Raw genomic sequence first — 19,994 nt, forward strand, 5'->3', positions numbered from 1 at the left:
ATTACAACACATTATTTTCCAAAATTGCTCGTTACATGCTCAGAATGTTTTCTTTAATTATGAACGAAGCGGTATAGAGATTCAAATGCGATTTATTTCCCCTTATGCATTGGAGATAAGTTATATGCATTTCTAATTGGTTAATCATAAGTAATAAAGACCTAGGATATTTTGATTTGAGGCCCTTGGTAAAAGAATAAGAAATTTTGATCAAGGAAAAATAGGTCAAGGTCATATTCTAGATTTTGGCTCATTTTCACTTCTTTTCAAAAACTGAATAAAATATCGTCAACATATTTTAACTTATATGTTAGTTGCAACATGTCATAACAGCTACACTTTGGTTGAAAGGGTATATACATATCAAATAGGAGTTTTCTTCTCTATTATATTTAAAATTATGCGTATGGTGATATAACATATCAACCCTACATAATAAAGACCGCCGGATGTCTTTTGATCTGGGGTCCTAGGTTTATGACCTTGCAAACAAGATCAAGGTCACAGCTAAATTTGATATTCTAGATTTTGACCTTTGCTTTTACCTCATATGTATACACATTAAGGCCATGGGACTTCTTGCATTAGGTTGCAAGCCATTTGACCTTGAAAAATCCGACCGGAAGTGACCTTGTGTAAAAAGGATGTAGCTTTTTTATGTATTTAAATAATATAAACGTATATATAACCATATATTTTTGGAATCAGTGTCAATTAGATATTCAAATAAAGCGGAAATGACATTTTTATAACTGGAAGTAACGACTCATCTACCTTATTTAAAAAAAAACTTTTCAAGAATCATATATTTTGGTAATCAGCGTACAGCAAGCTATCATTTGACGCTGGAAATGACATTTAAATCGAATTGTATTATTTTCATATCAAAATAGATCTTTATTCAAACTTTCTTTTAATTAAAAATCTACCATAGATATCAGTAAATTAGTTATAGGTGTCTGCAAATTTAGTTATTTTACTGAATATTTCCATCGTATATTTTTTTTTATCTTAAATGAATGTGGTTTTTTAACGGTATCCCTTTTGTTCATATTGCTCATAACGTTTCTGCGTAGTTGACAGTCTCTGTCTGTGAGCTTTCAAATGAAGATGTATCCGGAGTGAGAGCCGCGATAGGCAATATGTTTACAATAATTCTATAAAGTATGATTTCCCCCCTTACTTTCAATCACTTTTTAAATGATACCTAGATATGCCTAAAGATTGCGTTAACTTTGCAAATTATTTCGTCCATGTACATCTATTTTTGAATTTCAACAGATCACAGTTGTTGTATCAGACTAGTTTAAAATTGCACTTAATATATTATTCAGAGATATTTTCATCCGTTCTAGTTTCAGAGTTTGACTACCATTTTATGTGGATACGTATAAATAAAAAATGGAAATCATAAAGGTTGTGTGCCTAGGAGACCCAACTGTTAAAAAGACCGACCTTCTTTGTGTTCTATCAGGGACAAAATGTTCACCCGGCGGGGATTATTATGGAGAACATTTTGGTAAGGATTGCTTCATTTGCAATCGAATAATTTCTGACAAATTAACGGTGGAAATCCATTTATACAATACAGTAGATTCGGTAAGTACTAATTTTTATATTGAATTATGTTTATATTGATTAATATAATACTTTGCGTAAACAATATTTATCCCACATTACACATCTTTTGTACATGGAAATAATGTCACTCTTTAGTCATTTACAACCAAATAATTTTAAAAAAATCTCTTCATCAAATCATATTAGAACTTCCAGTACGCATTCAAAAATCAGTATTCTTTGGAATTGTTTACTTTTCTGTTTTCAAAATACATGTATAGAGTTACAGTCAGGGTAAAGAAGCTTCTCTAGTTTTCAATAAAATTTAGAAAGTATTATATATATTGTGCACTTTCACTGAATTACAAGTTATCAACATTTCGTAAATAGTGAGTAAATTGGTAACTTTTATAACGTGTCATTGATGACAAACGAAAAGAAATTTGGTTCAGTTTTAAATGGACAATGGATCAAATTATGATAAAAATGCGACAGCGATTCAAGAAGCGAACGATACCAAATGGATAGTCAAAATCAGATAAACCATCAACGAATTTACGTATCCAATAAAATGTCTTTTTTTCTCTATTCAAGTAAATTGATACCTATGAATCCATTGTAGTGTAAATTAGACCAATGTAAATTAATGCATATAAAATGTTCAGCATTGAACGAAAAAATGTAACTTTTTAAGAAGGATTTAATAAAAGTATATTTTATATACATAGAAATATGACAATTTAAGCCAACTTATTATAGTAAAGGAGTTTGAAATACTACATTGATATTGATAAATTTTATATTTAAAAAAAACCCGTAAGAGTGCATTTCTATTGTGAATCTTGATATCCTAAGGTAGTGTTTCCCTTAACAATTTTCATTTCAAGTCGGATTTGATAGGAGGAGAAATACAGTAGACGTTTGGCATTTTTTGTCAAACAAGATGTATTACTTTAGTGCAGAGTAATGATTTTGCAGACAGTTAATCCTCCCGGTTTTTCAAAATTAAGGCACAGGGGGTGATACCGAAAAAAATTTGAACTTGAAACAACTAAGAAATAAGATTATAATTTTATTGGTTAATAATGTCGTGAATGATGCACATGATGCATTAACTAAAAAGACGATTTCAATATGCATTGAACATTATCGTAGCAACAACTTGAAATAGCTCACGTAAATATGCATCAATCAACTATTATAATGAACAAAGCTGTGTATATGGGACTGAAAATAAAATAAATATAAGATGTTTGTTTTTATAAAAAATCAGGATTGTGTGAAGGAAATTGAGGTCTCTGTTTGTACTGCATATCAGGACTTGTGGTCATTTTTTGTAGTTTAAACACTCTAATTACGAATTGTTTGTGTCGGTATCTCTGTATACAAAATAGTTAACATTTCAATGATAAGTAATATGAATGCATAAAAAAAAGGAAAAGAATAGTTCAAACTCAAATTAAAGACACTGAAAGTAAAGATCAAATGATTAAGCGGTTGGAAGATATAAGAATAAATGTAAACATAAGTTAGGGACCGTTCAATATTTATAAGATGGATGGGCCGGTGCAAAATGGGGACGGGGCAAGCACTTTTTTTGTGGAAATATTTGGATGGGCGAGAACTTTTTTTAATATATATAGTGGATGGGCTAGAACTTATTTTATTTGAAAAAAATTTGCTTTCAATTTTATCCGTGTGGAGGAAATTCCTTTTGCAGGCACAAAAAACATAAGGGACATGGTCTCAACAATAATTTTCAGTTTAGGTCAAATCCAGATAGTCATCTTTAAATTTTTTTATAACTTTTTCAAATCAACATGGATTTTCATAAAACTGTACAATTATTTCATTTATATATTGATCTTACAGAATACCAGGTTGTTTGGTAGTTTGGTGAATTGCTGTCATTCTATGGATTTAATAAATAGGTTAAAAAAAGCTAAAATTTTCAGTTTTGGCTAAATTCAGATAGTCATCTTTAATTTTTTTCATAACTTTTTCAAATCAACTGGCATTTTCATAAAACTCTACAATTATTTCATTTATATATTGATCTTACAGAATACCAGGTTGTTTGGTAGTTTGGTGAATTGCTGTCATTCTATGAGTTTAATATATAGGTTAAAAAAAAAGCTAAAATTTTCAGTTTTGGCTAAATTCAGATAGTCATCTTTAATTTTTTTCATAACTTTTTCAAATCAACTGGAATTTTCATAAAACTTTACAATTATTTCATTTATATATTGATCTTAAAGAATACCAGGTTGTTTGGTAGTTTGGTTTATTTCTGTCATTCTATGGATTTAATAAATAGGTTAAAAAAAGCTAAAATTTTCAGTCTAGGCTAAATCCAGAAAGTCATCTTTAATTTTTTTTATAACTTTTTCAAATTAACATGGATTTTCATAAAACTCTATAGTTATTTCATTTATATATTAATCTTACAGAATACCAGGTTGTTTGGTAGTTTGGTGAATTGGTGTCATTCTTATGGATTTAATAAAAAGGTTAAAAAAAATCTTAAATTTTCAGTTTAGGCCAAATCATTGGATAGTCTTTAAACTTTTTTATAACTTTTTCAAATCAATTTAGATCTTCATATAACTCTACAGCTATCTCATTTATATAATAATCTTACAGAATGCCAGGTTGTTTGGTGTTTTACTGTTAAATGTTCGGATTTAATTAATAGGTGAAAAAGGGTGCATCAAAGTCAAAAATATGTCTGCCTAAATTGCTTAAAAAGACCATAATTTCTTTTTTGAAAGATTAGATAAAGGGACATTGGTATTTGAACTATATTTAACATGCTGTGTTATTAAGACAATAATTAGTAATTCAGCATATGATAATATTTTTACTAGTCCAAGAGTTATTGTCCCTTAGTTTAAATTATTTCCTTTATTTTAAATCAATATTGTATCTGACATTGTCTGAGGCTGCAAATATAAAATCAAATATATACATGTATATTCATGCTGGTTTTAAAAACAATAAAATGTATGGTTCTGATACACACTTAAATATTTATATATATATGGAATTAACTAGCACATTTTAAATTTTGTATTTACACCAAAGTCTATTCTTTGATTTTAAGACATAAACCTGCAAACTTTCAAATAGAAAAAGAACTTTAATATTTTTTGATTGTTTTAAGCTTTAGAGGGGCAAGGACTTTTTTTATAGATTTTTTTAGATGGGCGAGGACTTTTTTTCAGAATTTAAAAGGATGGGCATTAACTTTTTTGATGAATCAATATTAAGAATGCACCGGCCCATCCATCTGATAAATATTGAACGGTCCCTTAGTAACCATATGATATACCTACAGGATTGCATAGAAGTGGGACACCTAAGACGACTAAACTATGACAATGCAGATGTTATGCTTCTGGCATTTGATGTCGGCGATTATCATACTTTTTACAGCATAAACAACAGATGGATCGAGGAATGTCAGAGATATGCACAAAATGCAAAATTAATCATTGTGGGAGTTCAATCAGGTGAGTAAATATTAACCAGATTTATAATTTCTCTACAAGACTTGTTTTTCAGTAGAACATTGGGAATATCATTTATGAAAAAAGTAAGATCACAAAAACACTGAACTTAGAGGAAAATCTATTCGGAAAGTCCATAATCACATGAAATATTGTCAAATGACGCCCTTATTATGCTTTGTAAACAAAGCCATTTTCTAATTATCACAATATATTTTCGTTATTTTCAGTCTTATTCTAATAGAAATTATTATTTAAGTGCCGAGTAATGTTATAATTAGCAGTTTACATAAACCTTTATTATATACACCTGGAAAAATGTAGTGCAACACTTAAATGACATGATTGTAGAAGGTTTATAATTTGGGTTTTACCATATATTTTCAATCCGTTAATGTTGTAAATTTGAATTAATGGTATCAACTTACTTTTCATTCAATTTTGATGCTATATAGTTAGGACATAGCAGCTGCAAGGAAATAGTTTTTCCCGCTTTCCACTAAAAAACCCAAATTGTGAAGACTCAATTTTTTCAAAAACATTAGTTCTGCAATAAATACAGATTTGTTATGCATTAAACTCATTCAGACCTGTTTGAAATGCCAAGTTTAACACACATTTTCTGTATCAGATGTTTAGTTTGCAGTAATAATTAGTTATATAAAATGTCGGTATAGAAGACACGATAAAGCTTGATTGATTTTTTCAGTACGGCTATAATAATGCGTCTCTCTAGTCTTAATTTTGCCTGAAATTTAAGTTGATAACACAAATTCAATTTTGAACCATAAGCGGATTAAAAGGACCCATAGTATACACATTCTACAGTCATATCATTTTACATTGTTTTCAATGGAAGTGTTGAAATACTTTTTTCCAGGTGTATATATTTAGATATTGTTTATTAAACAACATATATTTACCCTGCTTTTAGTTTTAAACTTTAATGTACAAAATGCATGTGAAGTAGCGAGAACAATCAAACATTTTTAACGTATTTTCATACCCTTTCGACTTATAAAATTACTGTAATTGTCCTATTAGAATCGATATAATTCGTTCATTTCATGCTCTATGCTCAATTCAAAATGGTTAGGAATTAGTTCTTAAACAGAACTTTAGTGGAAGATTTTCCACATTCATTTGACGATTTTCTAACGCAGATTCAGTTTACCGGCCATGAGTAGCGAAGACTTGGGCTTTGCTTATTGTTGAAGGCCGTATGGTGACCTATTGTTGTTAAGTTCTGTGTCATTTGATCTCATTGGCAATCATGCCACATTATCTCTTTTTATGATATGAATGTTCTGAGGCTTATGACATTAAACAATATATAAATATATTTTAACATTTAGCACAGCCCAATCATCACCTACAATCGGCTATTATAATATCCCCATACTTCAGGCATAAAATCCGTATCGTATCAATGCCATTCAATGTCTACATTTACAATTTTGTTGTCCAAAAAATATAACAACATTAGTAGCGAGTATCGATATTTTTAGTTATATAGTGTGCTAGTGACCTAATATATGGGGTCAGTAAATTTCATATGGGGTGAGAGCGAAGCTCGAATAAATTCAATATGGAATTTACTGACCCCATATATACCGTATTACGTCACTAGCACACTATGTAACGAATTTATCTTACCAACTATCTTTAAATGTTAAATTTAGACTAGCGACCCATCAAAATGAGCAAGTCTTCGATACCATTAGCATTAAGAAACTAGCTACTTCCATTGAGCCTACAAAAACAGATGCCAACAATAACAACTTGTTAGGTTTAAATGCGTTTTATGAATTAATTTCCATCTTAATCATGAATTTCTTCGTCTGTTGAAACCTTTAAGATTTGTTTCTCAGTACCGTTTTGTTTTTATAAAGGGAAGTAACACCCCTACTAACTGTGTATGAAATCAGCCCCGCCTCCCTTTTACCTAATATGGAATATAAAGGGACGTAACACCACTTCTAACCGTGTATGAAATAAGCCCCGCCTTCCTACTAACCTAATATCAAATATACACGGTCTCCATGAGGCCGCTTTTAACCAATCATATTCCTAGAAATGTATAGGAGGTGAGATAAGTATATTTACCTGTCTGTCTATCACGTCACCGTGATTTAGTAAAAAGATAAATAGCATGTTTGTATTTTACACTGCAAAGTTTTTTATGTATTTTAATCACGATAAAAACGATAACAAAAGTTTTGTTTTAGATATCACAAGAAAGAGAAAGGTCAATAAGTCTACTGTAATGTTCCTTTGTTCTCACCACCAATACTGTGAAATCTCACTTAAAACTAAAGAAGGCGTGGAAGAGTGCATTACAAAAATAGTAAGAACTGATACACTCTTTAAGTTTGTAACAGTTTGGGCTTTTTATTTATATAGATAAGAAGGTATGAGTGCTAATGAAACAACACTCAATCCTATTCGCAATGTATAATAAGTGAACAATTATAAGCATTTTGAGTTATTCGTTCTTTGATATTATTAAAACAAATATTCTGTGAACTATTTATGATTTTATCTGATCACAAAATTTGAAACCATACATCATGGCATCTGATTTTTTCTTAATGAAATGAAGAGTACATGTCATATCGAAAGATGTTTTAGATTTTATCACTACTACCTTGCAACTGACGATCATGTCTGATTTGCTTCTGATTTCATAGTGCAGCCTGAATACTGTTTATGATGTTTAATTTGATCTTGCACTAACTGTCTCCATAATAATGATGGTATTTGGAGTGTTTGTGTAAGGGAAAACAAGAGATGTCACTGGAATATTCATTGCAGATTAAAACAAAAAATATGGGAACAGATGATGCAGAATGGTTTCAAAGTTAAAACGTTTCTTCTTTTGGCGTGAATTGAATTGTATTAACTCATATATATTGTATAGGTTCATTTATTCTTTAAGATTCTTAATTTATACTTCATAAAAGATTTTGTTGAAAATTGTTCTGTTTGATAATTTAAACAGAATAAGCATTTAAGTGGATTGATTACAAAATGTAAATAATAACAAACGGACAAAAATTTGAACAATTACAGCCAATTTCTTCAGCACTTAGAAAGTTCTAAAGAGAAAAATGAACCTAACGGATACGCATTACTATACGTAATGTATATTTTGCTTTCGGTCACATGAAAGTTATTTGTTCAAACTGATGTGTTTTCAAATAAGAAAAAGTACGATTTCATAATGTACATTTAAATTTTAAAATCGTTATAGTCTTGTATCTTACATAACCAACATATCTGTGTTATTTGGGATTAATTAAATAACTTTGTCAAATATATATGTATCAATGTCTGACTTTATATTTAATGTTATATTATCAATTTGTCTAGACGGATGTTGTTTTGGAGGCAAGGAATCCTCAAAGGAAAAGAGCAAATGTTGGTAAGTGATTAAATTCTTAACTTTCATATTATACATTAACATAAAACAACAATATCGACCAGTTCATTTTAGCATTGACAAATTTGTTATGTGGTATAATTGCCAATGAGACAACTATAGACGTTATGGCATAGAAGTTAACAACTGTATGTCGCTGAATGTCCTTCAACAATGAACAGAACCCGCATCGAATATTTAGTTTATCATTGCCCCGAAATGACAAATGTAAAACCATTCAAACGAGAACACTAACGGCCTGGTTTATTTGAAAAAAAAAGAACGAAATACAATTATTATAGTCAGTAACAGACGACAATATTCTTGTACTTTGTTAGAATATTTCCTTTGGATTTTTCTTATTTACTGTACAACATGACGAGTAGGCTGAACTATGTTAGTGCAGTTTGCTAACATTTAGATGTTTGGTTTTTTTAGTAATTTTTGGAATCATCAACTAAATAATAAATGACGTAGTTAAATCTTATGCCATTAGCATTGGTAACAAACAATATTTTCAGAAAATAATTAGAACTTCAAACAAAAACAGAAGCCACTTTTCATATGATACGTAATTACCAATGTATGTTTTAGGTAGGGGGACAAATACATGTCAGGAGATGCTTACCCTGTCGCGACACCCGCCTCGGTCCTTTTCAAGATTTCCTCAATTTGCTGGTTACCTTGATTTGTATTATTCTAATTGATTCACTATAGTCGACTTAATATAGACACTTTTACTGATTATCATTACACTTAAGTTTAATGGTTCTTACTCATTTATTAGTTGTTGTCGCACCAATTCCTTGAGATTGTAAATTGTAGTGTATAACTAATCGAATGCATGTGCCTTGTAATTACCAAGCGCAATATTAATTGTCATTGTTATATTTTAGATGCACCGGTTTCTCCCCCAGTACATAACAAAAGATAGGATTAAAAAAAAACTCAATACTTGTTTTCATTACATTATCAATAATGTCAACCAAATTTAGCTATTAATTGGTGTCAAGAATGTCTGTTTGTGTTATAATATATCACAAATCATGCATTGCTTATCAAATTGCTAATTTACAGCTTCCCAAAATACAACCATCTAATAAAAACGTCTTTTTAGCAGGTCCATTTCGAATGAAACCTTATTATTTTGTATAAATACATAAATTCATAGGCGTCTGAAATGGAAGTTAAAGCTGGTGTGCAAACTACACACTGTAATGTAAATTTGACATATCAAAAGTTATATAATATATTGGCGCTTTAATCTGTTTTTCTTTAACTTTGAAGAATTAATTTTTTACAATGTGGTTGTATTGTTATAATATAGATTTACTGATATCACGGTTTTTCATCTTCACTATAGTCGCGTCAGTACATGGCTTACTAAAGAAGTTGGTTTGTTTTAAATATTTTCAGAACATTGGGGTAAGGTGGATCACCCAACGATTATATATTCTTATATTTTGCCAAAATGTAAATTTTACCATGCTTATTTCAAACACACAATAAACTATATGGGTCACTTTGCTTTTTTGCTAGCAAAAAGTTACATAAAGTCCTAAAAAAATGTGAATAGAAATAAATCTATACTAGTATATGAAGATGGGTTAAATAATCTGCTTTGAAAAAGTTGATAAACGAATCATGTCACCGAATTTGCTTTCTTGCTACAAGTAATAAATGAAAGTTTCAGTAATATCTCTTTATAAAAAAGATAAATGCAATGGTCATCTCTCTCCATATGGCAAAGATGAAAAATTGAAGGAACCAAATCAATTATTTTAAAAAAATCAGTAACACAATCATATATTTTTCGTTATTTAAATTATCAGTCTCATACATATTGAAATCTCAAAATTTGGAGATTCAAGCGTGAAGCTAGACCACAAATGTGGTCTTCTAGTAATGTTGGTTTGAAAATGTATATCAAAATAAGAAATAATTAAGAGGATATTTATTGTAGGTGATAACATTGCAAATTTCATGAAGAAAGGGGCGCGGATACTTCAGCGGAAAATTATACCAGAAAAGCATGCAGAACAAGTAACATTATGATAATATTTGTTATTCTAGAATCAATATGTTTCTATATACTGCAAACGATACATATTTATCTTTTACCACTGTATCTTTTGTTTGATATGAATTTACTTGACTGCGTTTGTAAATATTGTATATTGCTAAACCTTCTAATATATTTATTGGTTTTACCGTCGATGGTTACAAATTTATCATTTCAATAAGTCAGTAACAGTATAAGTTTACAAAATTATTTTTAAGCAAATGATCTGTTTACGTTGAACTTTACCATTCTAAATTGACATGTTATGATATTTGAGCCATAATGCCCTTTCCATACTATAACAACGGTAATACCAGGCGAAACATACTAGTATATAAACATTTCACAAATTAATGAAGGATATTCATCGATAATTAATTTGCAATAAAGCTATGAAAACAATAACAGACGAAAAAGGATCTCTTTTGCAGTGATGTCATTTATTTATTTCAACATATTACTTTTTTTAAAGAGGTGGGTCCGGTAAGGACCGATTTTGGCCTCAAATTTCAGGTTCATCTGACGAAAGATTTTGACCTCTTTTTAAACACTTTAGTGTCTATTTCATTTGATTCAGTTAGTTTTTGTGAAAGATTTTAACTGATTTAGTCATTAAAAACGATCCGATTCAAGCTCAAAATAAAAAAAATCTACCAAATTTGTTAAAAAATGTCACTTTTCAGATGGTTTTTGTCAAAAATGAAAGTGGCCGCATCCGTGTTCATCCTAAACCTTAAAAAATGTTATGAATTATCATAAAATACAACTCTCATTCCAATATTAAGGAAGAACACGAATGCGGCCACTTTCGTTTTAAGCGAAAACCGTCTAAAATTTAACTAAAATGATAGAATTGTGAAGATTTCAGTAATTTAGCATGACTTAGTAGTGCTAGTACTCGATATATGTGCATTGTATTGTCAAAAACAGCCCATATTTATGTAGCAGAAGCATTCTACTGTCCAATAGATAACTAAAAGTTTACATTTAAACAATTTGGTCAAACTGCTATATTTTGGGGCCAAAAAGGGGTCTTACCGGACCTTTTTTTTTGTTTGTGAACATATATGACAATGTTTTCGTTTTTATTAGGAAACAGTACCGGACCAGAAGCAGCAGCAAGCCAGCACAGATGAACAATCAAAACTACATGCAATATTTGATCAACATGGTAATTGTGTAGTTATAGTGTTTGGCAGATATATAATGTAAACTACAGATCCAAATAAATGTTACATATTAATCAATATAAACATTTGAGATATAGTTATATCTGTGATTCATATGATATAGAACCTATCATTAGATCAGATGTGACAATAAATGACTCCATTCGAGACAGTAAACTTTCGAATTCAAAAAGAGGCTTGACGAGTGTTTTAAACATTGCATGCTGTTTGTAGTGGAGAAAAATCGTTTTTTCAAAAGATATGTAGAAGATTTTAAGCGTTCTTTGTAAATATTTTGCTTTCAGGTGTGTTTTTCTATTGCACGCCATCGAGCATGTTCATTTTTATGTGTTTTTTGTGGATATTTAGGGGAGAACAAAACAAAATGTCATAGTCAAATATTGACCAATGCAGAACTGAGATCAAACAAACCATACGTTGGTAAAATAAAATTTGATGGTTGGGAAACGTTTATATCGATAGAGAATTAGAGAAAATATCCATAATTTCAATATCTTTACCATTTCGTAGCAACAATTCTCACCATTGTTATTCGGCATAGATGATAACATGGCATTCTTTTAACCTTTTCTATCAGTTCGGTATTTCTAAGTTGCGTGGTTTTTATGAGAGGTTACATATAAGTTAACACTATACAATATGACGAATTAATATACATCGTATATTATTATAATATGCTAGCATACAATTAAATAAAACCATACTATATATATATAAAACTTTGTTTATATAAATAACTACAATACCAGTGTACCGTGCCACTAAAGCTGTAACAGTACGGTCATTAGTGCAATAAATTCTATTATCAACTGATAAAAAATAATAAGATTTGTTTTGTTACAGGAAAACAAATATTACGTTCCTTCATAGTTGATAAGGTATTGCCATTAGGTATGAGAGACTGGAAGGTACTGGGTAATGCACTTGGATACGATCCGAAGACACTCAGAATGCCAAGTCAGTGTGATTTTAAAAATCCCTACTGGCAAATGCTGAAATTCTGGACTGAACAATCTGAAGATTTACATATAGTGAGCATGCCACTGATGTACCGTTCACTGATAAATATCAAACAAAAATCGATAGCAAAATATTTGCTTACATCGATTCTAGAAAATAACAAGGAGGAGGATTTAAAAGCAAGTAGGTTGATTCTTATTTGTTGGTTTAAATTTAAGCTTACAATTGATATCTAGATTGGTTGTTTGTATTTAAGGACACTTCCATCACACTTGGCTTTATCATTTCACTTATAAAAGAAATTGATATCAAAAGGGTGTTGCATATTAGTCGCTGCTCCTTATAAACTTAAGGTACAATAATTCACGTTTATTTTCTTCACAATTTCTAAGTTGATGATATTCAAATAGCCATAACAAAAATCAATTCTTTACTTAGATTTAAGTGACACAAGTTTTAAAAGATAAAATCACAAAAATACTGAACTCAAATTCAAATCCGAAAGTCCCTATCACATGGCAAAATCAAAAGTTAAATAAAGGCAACAGTAGTATACCGCTGTTCAAACTCCGTGGACAAAAAACAAAATCGGGGTAACAAACTAAAACTGAGGGAAACGCATTAAATATAAGAGGAGAACAACGACACAACACTACAATGTAACACACACAGAAACGGACCAAGCATCAGACACAATTCCATGAGAATAACAAATATAACATCAAAACCAAATACATGAACATGAAGTACCGTGACACGTCTTATCGCAATGTGAATTTACACTCAAAAATAAGAGAAAACAAACGACACAACGTTAAAATGTAACACACACAGAAACGAACTATAATATAACAATGGCCATATTCCTGACTACTTGGTAAGGGCATTTTAAAGAAAAAAATGACGGGTTGAACCTGGTTTTGTGACATGCCAAACCTCCCCTTTTATAGCCATGTGAAATATAACATTAAAATGATAACTCAACACCACAGGACTACAATATAAATAAATTGGAGAATACAATTGACAAAGAAACACACGAACAACAGCCAACAAAAGGCAACAAGTTGAAAATTTTAATACGCCAGAAGTGCATTTTATCCACACAAGATCTACTAGTGATGCCCAGATACAAAAGTTTGAAAACCGAAACAAGCAAAAAGTCGAACAGCATCGAGGACCAAAAGATAAAAAAAGTTGTGCCAAAAACGGCAAGGGTTTTCTGTTAGTTACCAGAACATCCTTATTATTTAGAATAATTTATACTTTTGCAAACAGTAAATCTATAAAATTACTAAATAAAAGCTGTACATGATAGAACTGAAATATTAACTAATTACAGGAAACAACTGAAATACATTACATAACCAGACATTAGCAACACAAAATGTAGACACATCCGAATAAGTTTAAACCTCAACGCCAAGTGACGTCATATTTGAAATTGTAAAAAATGACAAAAAAATGATGACGTCATTTGAATTTGAAAAACAGATCATCAAAAAATGAAAAATGACGTCATTTGAATGAATAAGATAGAATTAGGATTGATTTAAGATTATATTTGAACTAAATACTGATATTGCATTTAATAACAATGCACATTTTAATATTTATTAATAGCAAACTAAGGTAGCAATTAACTATATTATAAAGCTATGGCCGGTTTGTTTTGAATCTTACTTCAAACGTAAAATATCGTACTGATTACGTTGAACAAAAATGAAATCTCATAAATGAATGCGGTGATTAATATTATTTACCATAACACATAAATATAATAGAAAAGACGTCAACACATTTGACAAAATCCGATGAGAATTACAAATATAACATTAAACATTTAAACTAAATACATGAATTTGGGATAGAAAAGTACCGTAACACGTCTTATAGTAATGCGAATTCACACCCAGCAAAACAGTCACAATCGGGAATAAGTCACGTTTGGTAATTAAAAGATTACACGACATAATGACAAACAACAATCTACCATGTGGCAAAAATGTCCTTAGTTAGTTTGGTCAAAGATACATCGTATGGATCCACCAATTCGTGATGGTGTCCATAAAATTTACGGAGTGTCAATTTTAATCTGTCCTCCTCATAACTTTGTTGGAGCAGTTTTTGCGTAAGGAGCACACTCTTGTATATGAAGTCTGTATAGTGTGAACAAGCACGAGAATACCGTATCAATTGTGATATGTAAACACCATACGAAGGGCAGAGGGTATGTTACTGCTGAGAAATGGGAAATTGATAATTGGGAAGTTGAAATCGTCCCGTTTATCATAGGTATTCGTGTGAAGTCGTCCATCTACGTCCATATTGAGGAAAAGATCAAGGTATGAAGCAGTCCTTCTAGTATCAGTAGTATCCTTAATTTCAAGTTCACTGGGATATATGAGATGTAGGTATTGGCTGAAATATGGGTTATTTAATGATAGAACATCATCAATATATCGGAAAGTAAATTTAAAGAATTTCGCAAGGTGCTTTTTCTTTTTGTCTTTTAGAAGGTTCTGAATGAATTCTGCTTCATACGAGTACAAAAACAAATTAGCCAGCAGGGTGCACAATTAGTACCCATTGGAATACCAACTGTCTGTTGAAATATAAATCCTCCAAACTCAACAAATATATTGTCGATCAAAAAGTCCAGCATTTTGATAATATCATCTTCAGTATATTTTCTGGAAGATTCAGTGTAATTCTTCATAAAATATGAATTATTGTAACCCAAAACAAGAAATTTGTATCTACGATTCCCATTTGTATAGAAAAAGCTCTGTTTTATGAGATGGTGAATCGATCTTTCAACTGAGCATGGGGAATAGTAGTATATAGCGTAGAAAAATCAAAAGTTTTTATGTTGCTGCAAAATTGCAAAGATTGTGATCGAAGGTTAAGCAGTAGATCTTTCGAATTTTTGAGAATCAACATCTGGTTAACACCACTGGTAGAATATATCTCATCACGATATTTTTGAAGCCCATCTTTAACTGTAGAAAGAATAGTAGTCAGTACTTTAAAAAGATGTTTAGTCGAACATTTTGAAGACCCAGCTATGTATCGTTCTTTAGATGGAGTTTTGTGTAATTTAGGTATCCAGTACAATGAAGGCAAGTTTTCTTCGTTTTCTTTGATGTTGATACCAAAAGAAAGAAGGACAGATAAAACACACCAAACAAATGGACAACAACTGTCATATTTCTGACTTGGTACATGCATTTTCTTAATTAGGAAATGGTGGATTATACCTGATTGTATAGCTAGCTAAACCTGTCCCTGTCATAATTATGGTCACTACAAAAAATGTTAACATATAAATCATATTTATAACAATGTAAATATACATATTCAATCAGATTTATTCTAATCTGAACTAAACAGAATAGTTTTGATGTTGTTTTTCATATACACATAACAGAATACATCATTTGATTTGATCCTTGTAAGCGTAATAATTTGCCACCTTTTCACTTTTCTGCTGTGTCATTCTTAACGAGGCAGGCAGGTTTCGTAAATCAGAAGTATATACAAGAATTGTCTTTTCACAGGTAGTACACCTTTAAATCAATAAATACTTTTTCCCCAACCTGTTTAGACCACAAAACATTCGACAAAAAGAATCTATAAATCCTGATCTAACACTTATATTTGTATTTCAATATATTTTCCAGTGATAGAAAACAAGTTTCATCATAGTACTGAAACAGAAGAAATATTAGAATTGAAAGCCAGACTCAAAACATTCTGTTTTTCTCAAGAAGCAGGTATACATCCATATATGTACACTGTTGTATGTACTTTAATGTGTTTCTTGTTATTATCAAGACGAAAACGTTTGGTTTCTTTTATACAAATATCTTTTACATCATAAAGTCGCGGCCGTGGTATAGTTTGCAATGAACATGCACATTTTGGCATGTTGGGCAAATTAGAAAGTAAAATGTTTATTGATTCTTCTCATTTATGTTTTATCATTGATTTGCAAATTATGTATTTTTCACTTATAAATGAATAAAAATCGGTTAACTGTTAGATATCTGAATAACTTTGCCTGATTTAACTTCATTATAAATGCTTAAGATTGAGGAATTGAAATTCGGGGATGACTTCATATGTTGACATGATAGAAGATGTATGTTTAAACGAAACCAGTTGCTCCCGATGGTTATAACGCATTTGAGTCCGCAGTAGAATTGCGAAAAAACAATGGCAGATGTGAAATTAATTTCTTTTATCAAACATAATCAAGCCAAATTCTTTGGAAAGCTGAATGGATGAAAGGTTTTTCAGCATCAAACTACAGGCCCTAATAAAACCATCAGAAACATTATAGGTACAAAATGTACTACATGTACATGCTTTAAAATGCGTGTTAAATATTTTCATACATACCATTTTGATAAAGATATGGTAAATAACTTATATAATAATTTATCGGTAATTTATACATTTTTCCTTTGATGTATACTCGCTGATAATGTCAGTATCAATGGACTGGCCGTGATATAAAAATTATTGGGTTAGTACGCAAATGACATGCGCGAATGCAACGCGTAAGGATCTACTTTCCCCTTTCATTCACAAAATTGCGCGTGATTTTTATCACAGAAACGCACGAGATGTTTGGCAAATGAAACACTTGACATTGATTATAACTTTTACAAAGTTAGTTTAGCCTTTTTCGTTGTGAAAATGTGAACAAAAAATGTATGAAAAAGCCGACAAACTTAAAAAAAAATGCGTTATCTATAATTGATATATGAAGTACAAGTCCATGATGGCATGGTGTTCAAATCCGAGTTTTTATTCATACCAATACATAGCCTGGTGCCGTTCTAAGTAGTTTTCTTTTTCTGTTTCTTGAGAAGTATTTGTTTTACCTGTTCAGTCCCTATAAAGTGTTACAATTCATATTTAAACGCAACACATAAATAGTGATAAAAAAGGTACCGCTATCGCATGAGAGCACAGATACTTGTGGACAGGATACCCTTTGGGTGACCCTGAGTGGGAATATCCCGATGTAGTTTAATTTTGATTTATTTTTTATTAAACGTTTATTTAAATTGCTCTCTATATACATATCAGTCGACTGGCAAAAATCTCAAATGCTGTTTGTCAGTAACTTCGACATATATTCCCAGTGAAAACAATTTAAATAAACGTTTAATAAAAAATAAATCAAAATTAAACTACATGGGGGGTCATTCGGGATATTCCCACTCAGGGGCACCCAAAGGGTATCCTGTCCACAAGTACCTGTGCATGAGAGAAGCTAGAAAAAACATTTTTGTGGGACCATCATATACAATTTTAAGAGATGTGGTTTCATTGTCAATTTAAAGACAGATATTTATAGAACAAAGAACAAAAAAGTTAACTTATTCATATGCGGATCTAATATAAATTTTAAAAAGGGGGTAACCGGGGCACTAGTCCAAATAATTATAACGTCTGGCAAGGCTATTTTAATTTTTTTCTGGGACGCAAATTATTTGGACTACCGGGGCACCATCTATTAAAATGTTTGAAATAATTATGAAGAAGACAAGAAATGAGCTTGTTCAGATAATTTACAAATTACAGTCAGCTTTAAGTAAAATATAATTGACGTCGTTTAACTTAAAAATAATGATCGATGAAAAATCTGCTGATTCATATCGTATCATTCTAATGTTCTGACTTACTATGCTCGATTGGATAGGACGTTAATCGAGACTCCGGGATCGGGTGTCTTTAAGCTCGTGATTTCGGGATAGTCGACTTTGGTATATTTTTAACCACTTATTGATAGGATTTCAAACTCCTGTGATTTAAATTCGGGACCTCGTGATTTCATGTTTTTAAACTCGGGATTTCGGGATCAGGACCATCCTATCCCCCTCTATGTTGATGCTTTGTGAAAAATAAAGAAATCTGACTTACCAGTATGCTACCATTAGATTTGCAATTTGCAATATTAATGAAACACGTGCAATAATTCCTTTTCAATACTTTGTGCAAGGGAACGCCATGTTTACTGCACTGTGACAATATTTCAAATGACGTAATGCAGCCTGTGACGTCAATAGTGATTCGCCGTGATTCGACGCGAAAAAGAAGTTAGTTTGTTATTTTCTCTATTATTGTAGTAATTTTTATTTTTTTTAAATTACCGATAAACAGAATAAAGGACTTTTTGTTCTTGATACTGACTTTATCACAGAAAATATCAGGCTCGCACGTCGGCCTCACCTGATATTTTACTGTGATAAAGTCAGTATCAAAAACAAAAAGTCCTTTATTCTATATATACACACACAGTATACACCTTTTGACTTTTTTCTATTACACTTCGGGACTGAAAACAACTTGTTACTTTTTGTTACAGGATTATTACTTTTATAGCACGTTTTGTGTCAATCACTTCTGAGTTTGGAAGCGCATATTTATTCCGCATGTACTTTAATCTGCAATTTTCAAGAACGATACAATTTTGTTAGCATTTTCACTTTTTCTCTTGATTGACCAGTATTGCAGTATTTCTATCTAACATATACCAAATTGTTTTCACCAGATGCACATTTTGGAAATTAAAGATTCCTCGGTAACGTTGTAATGTAAATAGTTATCAAAGGTACCAGGATTATAATTTTGTACGCCAGACACGCGTTTCGTCTACATCAGACTCATCAGTGACGCTCATATCAAAATATTTATAAAGCCAATAGTATAGTGACAAAACATACCAGAGGGAAATTCAAAAGCATTGCTGCTTATTTTCTACATTTTATTTAATCATTTTTTTATTGAAAGATCAAACGCCTCCAGTGATCTGGAAAATGGGGAAAAGTGCAGGAGATCTTTACAAAGACATATTACAAGGCGGAACGGAGGCTAGGCATTGCATACGCATAATGATTGTTGGTCCATTCGGTGTAGGAAAGACTTGCTTAATGCGAAGATTATTGAAGAAGGACATAAAAGATGTTGTAAGCACCAATGGTATCAATATTATGGTTCTTAGGTGTAAAGTTAGATTGAGCGATCGGACATGGATAATTTCTGATGGTAATAAATGTACAATATAATGAGCATTTGATAAGTAAAAATGAGTTAACAAGTTTATATTTCTACTCCTGCTAATTACAATATCTTTTTTCGGTGATAAAACGAGAATCTTATGAGAAATCAATTATTATACCAACAGTAAAAAGTAAAATCACACAAATATTCCGAGGAAAACTCAAAACCGAAAATGTCCATAATCTAATGTCAAAATCTAAAGCTCAAATACATCA

The 19,994-nt window shown here is 30.9% G+C and overlaps 1 protein-coding gene across 1 annotated transcript in view; it reads left to right on the forward strand.

Moving 5' to 3' along the window:
* Nucleotides 1–19,994, forward strand: part of LOC139496227 (uncharacterized) — a 49,652-nt gene that overhangs the window by 14,079 nt on the left and 15,579 nt on the right. The window contains exons 2-10 of the mRNA XM_071284706.1: nt 1,356–1,599; nt 4,898–5,072; nt 7,298–7,416; nt 8,442–8,493; nt 10,454–10,533; nt 11,645–11,723; nt 12,586–12,885; nt 16,386–16,478; nt 19,510–19,764. Of these exons, the coding sequence (XP_071140807.1) occupies nt 1,402–1,599; nt 4,898–5,072; nt 7,298–7,416; nt 8,442–8,493; nt 10,454–10,533; nt 11,645–11,723; nt 12,586–12,885; nt 16,386–16,478; nt 19,510–19,764 (1,351 nt within the window). The 5' untranslated portion in view covers nt 1,356–1,401. The remainder of the gene's footprint in view (nt 1–1,355; nt 1,600–4,897; nt 5,073–7,297; nt 7,417–8,441; nt 8,494–10,453; nt 10,534–11,644; nt 11,724–12,585; nt 12,886–16,385; nt 16,479–19,509; nt 19,765–19,994) is intronic.

Source organism: Mytilus edulis, chromosome 11, assembly GCF_963676685.1.
Source record: "Mytilus edulis chromosome 11, xbMytEdul2.2, whole genome shotgun sequence".
Taxonomy (NCBI): domain Eukaryota; kingdom Metazoa; phylum Mollusca; class Bivalvia; order Mytilida; family Mytilidae; genus Mytilus; species Mytilus edulis.